Raw genomic sequence first — 12,421 nt, forward strand, 5'->3', positions numbered from 1 at the left:
GCCTGTTGACAACAGACTGCTTAGCCACTTGTTTCTGAGTGAGCATCCAGTCACAATATGAGAGTGTACATGTAAGTCTCAGGTGATGGTGACGCTGATCAGGGATCCCCAACACTTCTCAAGAGGAACTGGTACCAAGGAAGGATTAAAAGAGCTGAGAAGTTAAGAGCACCTCAAGCCTCTGAATTCTCACCATTACTGTAAAGTTTTTGACATTTTATAATTGGTAATATAGTCATTTCTTTTGTATCTCCTACTTCACCAAATCCTTTTCTTCTGAAGAGTCATTTCCTATAGCTTCACACTAAGATAATTCCATCTATTATGGAAGAACAGGTAGGAATTACAATTGCAGAAATGAGATAGATCTAGATAATTAATATTTTCTAAAGCTAATATTGGAAAGAAGCACTACTATTGAGTTGTATTTAAGATTAACATGAATGAGCACACAGAAATGGGAAAATTCAAGATTCTGGAGGTTCTATCTGTCATCAAACCATATTACCAGATTTTCTTATCACACATCACACAACATTCCAAGTAAAAAATTTTTATTATCCCTTTCTATACTGAAGAAACTGTCAGGTTATTATTGATAGTTACAGATTACTCCGTGTTTCTTCAAAGGAGGGTAAAATGTGTTTATCCATATGTAATTATTAGAACAAGTAGAACAGACATAAAGTTCTTTTTTGAGCCCCTGCATTGTTCAGCAGATAAAGACTGAAATCCCTCCATATAGAAAGGCAGGTGCTGGGCCTGCACTGCTCTTCTAACATGTCTTTTTCTTCTTGGAGAAACAGACAGTATGACCTGTTCAGATTCCATCATATGCATAAGAAAACGATTGATTAACATGTACCAAATCAATGGTAAGGTAGGGAAACTCTATGGCTTTCAGTCCTGTAGTTTCTCTCAAAGACAAAATAGATAGAATTGCTGGGCATCAGCAGAAGATCGCAATTTCTGGGTCAGACTGAGTTACAGCGTAAGATCACAAACAATTAAACACCATCTACTAAACAGAAAAACAAAGCAAAACAAAAAATACCTTTGAGCACAATACAGCATACTTCATTTATTATAGGGGGATTCATAGTAATTTTTCAGTTTTCTGAAGAGGTTACTTCATTTACAAAAAAACATTCATTTGGTGCACAGAATATAAAAGGGCAGTGACTATAGAAAAGGCCCCACAGTCTTTTATTTACTCTTTAGTAAAGTTTTGGCTTGAAGACAAAAGTTACCTGTGGACTAGAACCAAAACTGTTTGAGCATCTGACTTCACTCCCCTTACTCCACTCTTTACTTGACCTAGACTAGTGATACACACATCATTATGTTGGGATTATGTAATGATATACCAGACTAGATCAGTGCCTCCTTTGAACCTGGCCATTTTTATGGATAGTAAGCATAAACCCTTAAAAAAGAGCATCACTTGCTTCCATATAGAAAATAATACTCAGAACTGAAGCAATTTACTAACTATTTTAACAAAATTACTAAAGAGAAGAAAACAAAACCCTAAAATAAAGTATGAGGTAATGATGCTTCAGATGACAGTTTATAGATGTAATCTAATAACAAAACATCGTGATCTGAAGTACAAGTACCTAATTGTTTTTTAACCCCAAATTAGATTCTTGCTTACTTACTTTTTTGTTTGTTTGTTTTGAGACACAGTCTCACCATGTACCTCTGGCGGTCCTGGAACTCACTATGTAAACCAGGCTGGCCTTGAACAAAGAGAGATCTGCCTGCCTCTATCTCTCTATTTAAAATGACTCAGTAAATTCTAAGAATTTTATATAAATAAAAACAATTAGGCCATGGGAGAAAACAGTATCTAAGAACCTTGACTACAACATTTATTAAATGTTTCCAAACAAGATTTGACCTCAAGCTACATCCAAGGTCATAATGACTGTAAGAAGAACGCCAGTAGAGCAGGAAGATTTGTAAACAGATAAAAAGCACTCTTCCTCCACTATGTTTTTCTAGAAAACTTGTAATTACAACTCATTTAGGCAGTATACACAATATTAGTTTTCTTTTAATAAAATCCATTATTATAATTGTGCTACTTCATAAAATTATGTTGATTTACTCCTAATGTCAAATACTTTTTGTAGCAACTTAGTTTCTTAGCATAATTACATAAATAGAGAAAAGTTGTAATTTTGTTTTGTAAAGTTCTTAAATGTATTGATTCATTATATCAAAAAGGAATGATACACAACAACAGAACCTAAAACTAAAGTAAGCAACTCTACTATGTAAAGTAATGTATTCAAGAGATACAGCAGATAGGAAATAAGTCAATTAGGGAAGTCTGTGGTACAAACACTTTATCAATTAATGATCCTATATGAATTAGGGAATGTAAGCATAGGTAAATGAAATGTTTGTTTTAAAAACTGCATAGAAAGGGGGCATTACGGTGGAAAAGCTATATAATGTTTAACCGACTACATATCATGACTGGGAACTGACAAGCACTAGCTTTACACATTTTATCGGGCTTTCATTCAATTACTGCTAGGAAACATGAGTAAGCATACTGGAGTTGATGGATAAACAGATCAGAAATTTCAGAGTCAGTAACATAGTTAAACAGTTTTTAATCTGTAAGTTTCTAAGGTTGCCACCACTAAGCAAAACATTGAGATGGAGAAAGAGTGTGCTTATTTTATTTTTTCATAATCTTATAAAATATAAATCTAACATTTCTCCCAATTTCTTCTAATTAAAATAATATATACTTTAGGAGCACAATGTACACATTAAGAAAATTACATTATACAATATTAAAAAACTGAGGCTGAACATTCTATATAAGAAGTTTATTACTTTATGATGTAAACTAAATTTCAAGTAAACATTTTTTTCATGTTTCAAGAAACTTGATGCTTTTAGGATGTCGTTATTAGGAAAGCTTTTGAGTGCACTTTTGGAAATTGTTATTTGGATGTTTCATAAATGGAAAGGAAAAAAATGAACATCCAAGCACAGACATTCTTCTTTTCAGGTCAACTAGTTGACAAAGTGTCACCAAACTTCTCTAAAGTGAGACAAACATGTAAAAGCAAGAAAATAAACCATTAATGAGACTTAAGCTCAGCGACATAAGGGGCCAGGAGAATTGTGTTTTAGATCTCTGATACAGAAATAACATCCTAAAAATCTAGTTATTCATAGAGAATAATGCCATAGAAGCTGTTTCAGTGACTCCTCTGTCTGCAGAGCTGAGCAGGGCTGTAAAAGGAGGTTGCTTCACTCAATGTCACACTCAAAACTGGTCAGTGAAAACGTGAAGTGAACCAGCCGCCATTTGACTGCTGATGTAACTTCCTCAAGGTTACTGCAATCCTGGCTCTTTCCCATGCAATGTCTTGGTCCTCTCTTGAAATTGTGTCATCTTTCTTTCAGACCAATTCTCAGTCCCCAAGCCTTTATAAGTAGTCTTAATCTAAAACTTGCTCAGCAAACCAGACACACACACCCTGCTTTACTTACAAAGCTGCTTCCTGAGGTAGTAATTTAGTAAGATTTTAGACTAGCATTCAGTTCATATGGTATTTTTGGAAAATGTAAGTTGAAAAGCCAACAATAAGAACTCAAACACTTGAGGAGAAATAAAGGACATCTACTTGTGAGGAAGAAACCCCAAATCACACACAAAATAACCACATGGGAAGCCACACAACAGATAGAATCCTACTCTGACACTAGAGCATGTAAATCTGCCAAGTAGCTATTAAACTTTAATCTGAAATCAACAACAAAACTTCTCATCAGGGAGAGACTGCAGGAATCTGCTTCCCTGGTGAAAGCAGATGAAGAAATACAAGGCACCATGTGAGCTAGTCATGAAACTTCCGCTAATGTTTGAAATTTCTGAAGTTGAAGTGAGAGCATTATAATATGGAAGACTAAAATCCTCACAGTGGTAAACACAGGGGATAGTGAAATTACTTTCAAACTATTTTCTATAAGCCTTACCAAGGGTACAAAAAGACTGGACAGAACATATGAGATGAGAAAAACTTCCTTTGCTTCTTCTGCAAGCTGAGATGTTACAATAACTACAGCAAAAAAGCAAAAAGCATAGTCTAGACCCTTCTCCCATCTCTTCCAGAGAACAGGGTTAACAGCTTCATGAAGGTTGTGTGGCAAAGCCACCAATCCTGCCAATTCAAATTCAGGACACAAAAGAATGCCTATACGTTGCTAGTTCAGGAACAGAAAAGCTCTATGAAACCATCCTGAGACCTAGTACTTCAAGATTTCATCACTTAGAAGTAGTCAGAATCCATGTGAGGCTCTGTACCTGCCTGGCAGGACAGACCATGACTGAGAATGTGTATGAACCAGAACAAGGAGCCCAGTAGCCCCTAACCCTGGACACTAGTGCTCAGTAAAAGAATAGCAGTCTATGACTGCAGGAGGTGAAACCAAATATCGAGCCTCTCTGAAACACAACATTCAAGCAGCCTACAAAGAGAGGACAAGACTGGCCATGGATAACACTGCTCAAGAATAAAGAACTGGGAGGTTCAGAGCTGCAGTTCATTAGGATTAACCACAATAGTAGAAATACAAAATTCTGCCAAACTCTAAACTAGGATGAGTCAGCCTCTAACATGAAAAGCTGAGCCTAAATAGAAAAGGGCACATTACAGGCATCAATGATACTAAGATACTACCACCATATCCACAACCTCATTTCAACCAAAAATTACAATGCATCCAAAGCAGCAGGGAAAAACACAATAGATATAAACAATCAAGATCATAAGTAAATTGATGCTGGAACTTTCTAGGAATATAAGGCAAGTACTATCAACATCTGTAAGAATTAAGACATAGTAAGGCAGCCAGCATGCATGAACAAAGGCGTATTACAAGAGAAGTAAGAATCTCTAAATCTAAAATAATTGTCAAAATGAAGAATAGAGTTAAAAAAAGATAAAATGCTTTCAATTAGTGACTCAACAGAGTTAAAAAAGCCAGATGAAGAATCGGTGACTTTAAAGACTTTCATGCTTCCTGTAGTACTGTTGACAAAAGCCAGGATATGAAACTAACCCAAGTGTCTACCAATAGGTGAATGGACACAGAAGAGGTGGTATATAGACCATGCCCAGAATACTTATGATTCTATTACTACTGTCACCTCAACAAATACAGACAGGATTGGAAAACAATATGCAACATGAGATGAATCATTTATAGAAATACAAATACTGCATGACCTCACATACGTAGAATCCAAACCTTTCTTACTGAAATTGTGAGTTTAATATGGTTACATAGCCTGGAGGTGGGAGAAAGAGGGAGGATGGGAGTTTTTGCTTAAGGGATAAAGCATGACAAGTAGAAAGCAAAATTCTAATGTCACACTAAGGTAATTTTAGTTAATAATAATAATGCACTACACACATGTGCACACACATTTAATAGCCAAAAGTTAGGATTTTAAGCATTTTATCATACAGGAATTCAAGAGCTCTTGGACAGGTATTACAAGTATTGCTAAATCTCAGAAGGGCTCTATGCTAAGCATTAACTGTCCAAAGACACATGAACCACAGCCCCTGGAACGTATAGATAGATCATGTTTCATGTCAAATTTATCTTTTCAAGTCAAATTAATTTGATGTACATTGAGACAGGGAGATTACCCTGTAGATGTGCTCTGTCTAAACACATGCACTATGAAAGGTGGACACTTCCATGGTTCCAGGAAGCACTGAGAAGGAAGAAGAGAGGAAAGAGGAGTCAGAACAGTAACAATCTCAGTATGAGAAGCACCTGACACACTACAGGTCAGAGTACAGCAAGTTAATGCAGGGAAACAGGAAAGAGTGCTCAGTGCCAAGGTCACCCCTGATGGACAAGGAAAGCAACAGGTCCATGAGTCTTATATGCTGAGACATTGAATATGTTTACAGCCTTAAGACAGTCTGAAAGTAGATCCCAGTCTCCATAAGAAATTGGTCTAGCTATGAGGCCAGTCTGAATGTATTAGACTTGCAGCCTGCAGAACTGAGGGTATTAATAAAAAAGATGTTGTTGAATACTTGATTTCCATGAAATTGATGTGGTCACAACAGGAAAACTAAGAAAATGAAAGATACAGCAAAAGAAATGTGTGGTTATCCCTTAAGAACTTTCCACAAAGACTAAAAGTAACCAAAAGCACATACCCAAGAGACATAAAACACCAAGTGGAATTTTAAAAGTAAATAACCGAAATTTGTCATAATAAACTATTAGAATAGTTTATGTTTTTATTGGTTACTTTATTTACATTTCAAATGTTCTCCCTCTTCATGGTTTTCCCTCCGCAAACCCCCTTTCCCACTTCCCCTCCCCCTGCATTTATGAAGATGCTCCCCTACCCACCCATCCACTCCCATCTCACCACTCTAGCATTCCACTACAATGGGGCATAGAGCCTTCACAGGACCAAGGGGCTCCCTTCCTACTGAGCTGGAGCCATGGGTCCCTCCATGTGTATTCTTTGGTTGGTGGTTTAAGAACAAAGAAAAACTTTGCAATTCTCTTCAGAAAAACAATGCTAGCTTGGACACACACACACACAAAGTATATTTCAAATCTATTTCCAAAAAAAAGAGGCCCACAACTTTCTACCTGTTCAGAAAGGCATTATGACATGAAAGCAAAACTAGGGGCTTTGTAAGACAAGATATATTGGGAAAAAATGTGTAGCTACCTTAAACTGAGTGAAGAAGTTCTTCCAGTATAGAGAATGATTCCTGTCAAAACCCTAGATTTACATAAATTGAGAGTGCTGGACATAATACATACAAATAAGGATAGTCAAGCATAAAACCAATAGCTATATATTGTTCCTTTTGATTTTTGTATCTATTTTTATTTGATTTGATTAGCATGCTGTAGATGAAACCCCACAGCACAATGCATGATTGGTAAGTGCTTATCTCTTGTCATAATCAGGCTTCATCCAAGTATTATAAGGAAGATGCATGATGAATTCGCATCGAGGGCTGGAACAACAACCATCATAAGCAAAGAATACTACAAAATGGTGCTATTTTAAAACACCAACATAAAAACCTTCAATATTTAAGGTTAAGGAAACAGTAAGTCAACAATGGAGAGAAGCTGGGAGAAAGGAAAAGAAAACTCCATGAACCCAATACAAGTACTAGAGGGAAGATAATCAAGAACAGAAAGATAAAGCCACAAAAGTGATAGTTACCAAATCATTCCTTAAAGAGAAACTATCCAGATTTGGTAATTAAAATATGATGACTGTATATCGATTTATATATAGGATCTACTGATACCATGTGTAAGAAATTCCAGTTTAAATATGAACATAATGGACATGTTTTTAAAAAGGAAGGAGAGGGATTGCCATTTGTGATAACCCTTTATTAAGAAACAGCACATTAGGAGCTGAAATGGTTTCAAGTGATGAACTAGTAGAGTTCAAGCTATGCTAAGACGTTGTAACTTGGGAATTATACAAATATTACATCTTTCATGATAAAACCTGAATGATTGGATATCATTCAACTGAAATCAGTGGATTTTTGTGGTTTTTTTAAAAAAAAAAACTAGGCAATTTCTTCTTTTTTCTCTTCTTTTTTTTTCTGTTAAAGAATTATTTATTCTAGCTTGTCCATATAAAATACATAAAACCCTGGTACTTTATTTACCAGCTGTAGGCCTTCATTAGGCCTGTTCTATTTTATTCTCACTTATCATTTCTAACAACCCTCTTTCTAATGTGGAATGACCAACTAGTTAGAAAAAATAACCTACACCTTTGTCCTTTGTGAGGAAGCAGCTCCTCCTACAGCTTTGAGGAAAAGAAAAGTAAAAGAGCTGGACAAAACCAAACCACACAATGCTTGGTGACAATACAAAGTGAAATAATATTTGGCAGTAAATAAAATAGAACAATCATAAGGAAAGAGATAAATGAATCAATAATCATTAAGTCCAGTGAAAGAAGGCTGACAAAAACTAGTGCATACTGTTCAATACCTTCCTTTTAAAAATCCTTGAATGTAAAATCTAAAATAAAAAGCAGGCATTGGATCATGACTCTGAATGAAAAGAAACCTAAGAAAGTGACTGTTGGTTCTATGTCACTCATCTCCCAAAGGTATGTTCTGAAGAGTTATTTGAACAAGTGAGAAATTGAGTAAAAGTTTTTACTGATGTTCAGAGGTTTAAAGCTAGGAATTAACTGATGTCCTCTATACAGAAGCACTGGGCCATAAAAATAGCTGCAATCTTTACTGAATCAAGGTCACCTACAATTGGTAGTATCTCCATTGGTTATTAAAAAAAAAAAAAGCCTGAATCACTTTTCTGGAAAGATACCTGTCATTTCCTACTTTCATATTACCTTATGCCTAGAGAAGGTATAGATCAACTAGGGAATATTTTAAAATTCTAAATAATTAATTATAATTAATAAAAATTAAATAAATAATTAAAGAATGGTTATTATAATTAAGGTGAATATAAAAGCTCACAAAACATACAATCAATAGACAAAACCTAATTGCTTATCTCCATGTGACAAATGCACAAGCAAATGTCCTTCCTGTTTTACTGGCACCTCCTATGACTGGCAAAGGAATCATTGCTTTGCCCTCTACTTGCATAATTTACTTTCCTTTGCTTAATTTTATATAATGGAACTTCCTAGAACAGTTCAACCTACCTATGCACTGTCTGTTTGCCTTATAATTCACAAATTTTGAAAGGAATATCAAAGAAAAATCCCTAACTCAGAACACCATCAAAGACATGGAAGGTATTTTAAAGGCACATTAAAAAGTACAAGATTGTTACAGTAAAAACTATGAGTGTCTGACAGCGCAGATGATGAAAATAAATAGTCAATAGTAAATACTAATGCTCCACAAGGCTAAAGGATCAATATAGTCATAATGAAATATTACTAATTTTGTTTATAGAAACAAATAAGACATTTTGAACTAATGTACTTAAGAGCAAATCTCAATATTTATCCAGCTGTTTACCTAAAGCTGCCTCAAACAGATCAGGACCTAGTTGCCAATGGGTAAACTACAGGAAAAAAGGAAGAACACAGGATTTTGCAATTGATAAAGAAAATTTAATAATTAGAGAAATCATAAATCACAAAAGAAATGATTATTTGAGACAATGAACTTCATGGAGAATGAGACAATGGTAATCATGGAGCTAACAAAGGGCATCTATGCAGAGTATACTGATAACTCCTACATACTATAAGAAAACTCTATTATAAGACAGAGGAGTTCAATGACCCATAAACACAGGCAGAACCACTAAGAACCAATAAAAACAAACGAGATATAATTACCCCACTATTTTAAGTACTCGTTGTGACAACAGCAAGTACTGACAAATGTAAAGTATCGGATGCTTTATACATTGCCCAAGAGAGTGCAATGACAGCCATTTTGCAAAATGGCTTAGCATTTTCTCATGATTTTAAACATTTAGTTACTATCCATCCAGAAATTATATTCTTAGTTGTTTACTGAACAGAAATGAGATGAAACGTGTTGGGATGCCTACGACTTATTCATTCCAAATCTTTATCTGTAATATACCAATTGAAATAACTCCACTGTCTCCAAATGAGTAAATAGATACACTCATTATGAGTCACAAAATGGAATAATACTTGAAGCTAAGTAGGAATAGAACAGTCATAAAGGAAGAGATAAATGAATCAACAAATCAAAAAGCTAAGTGAAAGAAGGCAGACAAAAAAACAATACACATTATATGATCCCATTCCTTTAAAACACTTGAATGTAAAATCTCAAATAAAAAGCTGAAAAGCACATGCTGCTGGTAGGGATGGGGTAAGTTATGTATAGAAATTTAAAAATTTTTGAGGTAATAAATAAATTGTCTTTCATCTTAACTCGCAATGTGGTTTTACCAGAATATATCCTAGAAAAAAATTCATTAAAATGTACTTTCTAGTCATTGAGTTTCAGCAAATAAAGAAATAATCTCAATAAAATTGAAATGAAAACTAACTTAAGAAAGAATTGCAGGGACAAAAATGAAGAAGAGACTGAGAGAAAGGTGGTCCCGTAATAGGCCCAACTTGGGATCCATCTTAAGGAGAGGCTCCAAGGCCTGACACTACTACTGATGCTATGGCATGCTTACAGACTCTCATAGCATGGCCATTTTCTGAGAGGCCCAACAAGGAGCTGACTGAGACAGAAGTAAAAACTTTGATCCAACCATTCTACTGAAGTTCAGGACCCCTGTGGTTGAATTATGGAAAGACTGGATGAAGCTGAGGAGGAGAGCGGCCCCATAGGAAGGCCAGCAGTCTCAATGAACCTGGACCCCCGAAATCTCTCAGCCTCTGAGCCTCCAACCAGGCAGTATACACTAGCTGGTCTGAGGCCCTTCACACATACAAGAGAGGACTGCATGGTCTGGCCTCAGTGGGAGGAGATGCAGCTAACCCTGGAGAGCCCAGGGAGTGGAAAGCCTGGCAGAGGGGAGGAGGAAGGGCATCCTCTTGGACACGGTGGGGGGGGGGAGGAATAGGATGAGGAACTGGGATGGCAGACCAGAAGGAGGGCAACGATAGGACTGTAAAAAAAAAGTAACAAAAAATGAATAAAATCAGAAACATATTAATAATTATACAAAGCAAAATAAGTATCACTACTAAGAACTATTAGTTTAAGAAAAATTTAATTCTGAAAGGATTGTATGATGTTCACAGTTTGAAAGAAAAGTAAAGGTCCAGTCCACTGCAGAAACAGTCTGAAGACTCCTTTCTGTTTTTTTAAACAGTTTTTCACAGTAAGAGCCCACAAATGACAAAGTTCCTCTCTCTCTTTAACATTTAAGGATATTCCCCGTCTTCCAACGTCATACCACTTGGGGACATGCCTGGTATTCCAAACATAAGGGTCATAACCATGAGAGTTGAAAGGTTACCCTGAACTTCTTCTCTTACCTTACTCAACTTGTTTTTTAACAGGGATTTCTGACCCCTGATTCGAATGTTCTAAGAGAATATGAAGCATTGAGAATGATTCCAACTCTCTCACAAGAAAGGGGCAAAGACCTCCCTCAAGGCCCTTACTGTCATTATTGAACCTAAAGTTAATTTTGTCAGCTTAGTAGGTGTACAGGTAGAGAAGAACTGATTGTGAGCTTCAAGTCAAGTCAAGAATACAGAAGCATAATTTATGAGAGACGTGGAAGATCATGGTGTAAAGAGGTCTTCAAATGAGGGATGGCAATCTTCCTACTCCGGTTCTTCTTACACACTCATCACAAAAGCCACTCCAGCTGATTATGCACCTCAATAGAAAGATCTGGAGAAAGGGCTTTTACAACACAAAAGGCGATCACAAGCAAAAAAAATTATAAAGTGAAAATTTCCAAAAATATATATTCTATTGAACAAGACAGGCCATATCAATAATAATAATAATGATATGAAAATTGCAAAACAGCCCAAGATGAGGGTGAAATGGCACTGTATTTATAGCTGCCAAGTGAGTAAACTCATATAAATGCACAGAAAAAAAATAACGTGGCTGGCATAGTATATTCACAGTAGACGCAAAGGCTGGGCAGCAATTCTACTCTAATCGTTTATTTGCTTAGAAGATATGCACAGTAGCATGAAGTACACCCAGACAATAATAGATGCCCATAATATCACTGACATAATAGCATTATTTGGAATATATAAAAAGTGGAAAATTCTAAATGGCTATAAACTTTATAATGAGGAGCAGTCCATTCTGCGAGTCACCCCTCATGACGATTATTCATGTCCCAATAGTACAGATTACATAAAATTACACAGATTTATTTTTGAAGCTTATGATTTAAACTGTTATTAATCAAAGATGACTCCTACCATGCTGTCTTTGCACATCTGAACAATAGTTGGAATGATAGTATGTATTATACAACAAAGAACTAAAAGCTCTGTAAACAGTCTTAATTGAGACCACCTAGCTTTAATCTGTATATATAACACTGGCTTTCAGTAATTTCCCCAAGTGCCATGGCTAGACAGACTTATGAATATATTAACAGTATATAGCTAACTGATATTTCCAAGAATGTTTATCTCATGTGAACCTACTACCAACTATTTCACTGTGTCTTAACGAGGAATAATAAAACTGGTAAAAGAAACAAATCACTATGCATACCTCATGTTCTCAGCTGAATCTTCTGGCATTGGAGCTACAGTTTGTACAGCTGGAAGATTTTTGCTGGTAGCACCATTAACAAAACTAGAAGAGGAGGAAGAGGAGGAGGACCCTGAATCCACAGCACCTGTACCCAAAATAATAATTTTAGTTTTAAATATAAATTTATTTAACAAAAT

General features: G+C 35.7%; 1 protein-coding gene across 6 annotated transcripts in view; it reads right to left on the bottom strand.

Annotated features, from left to right (window-relative positions):
- Nbea (neurobeachin) overlaps positions 1–12,421 on the bottom strand; it is a 518,446-nt gene that overhangs the window by 295,003 nt on the left and 211,022 nt on the right. For 5 of the 6 annotated variants that reach the window (XM_076932409.1, XM_076932408.1, XM_076932407.1 and 2 more), the window contains one exon: positions 12,243–12,369. In XM_076932409.1, coding sequence (XP_076788524.1) covers positions 12,243–12,369 — 127 coding nt within the window. Of the gene's footprint in view, positions 1–12,242; positions 12,370–12,421 lie in introns of those variants that run through there. The other variant, XM_034500168.2, reaches the window with a different exon arrangement.

The sequence above is a fragment of the Arvicanthis niloticus genome, chromosome 4, assembly GCF_011762505.2.
Source record: "Arvicanthis niloticus isolate mArvNil1 chromosome 4, mArvNil1.pat.X, whole genome shotgun sequence".
Lineage (NCBI taxonomy): Eukaryota > Metazoa > Chordata > Mammalia > Rodentia > Muridae > Arvicanthis > Arvicanthis niloticus.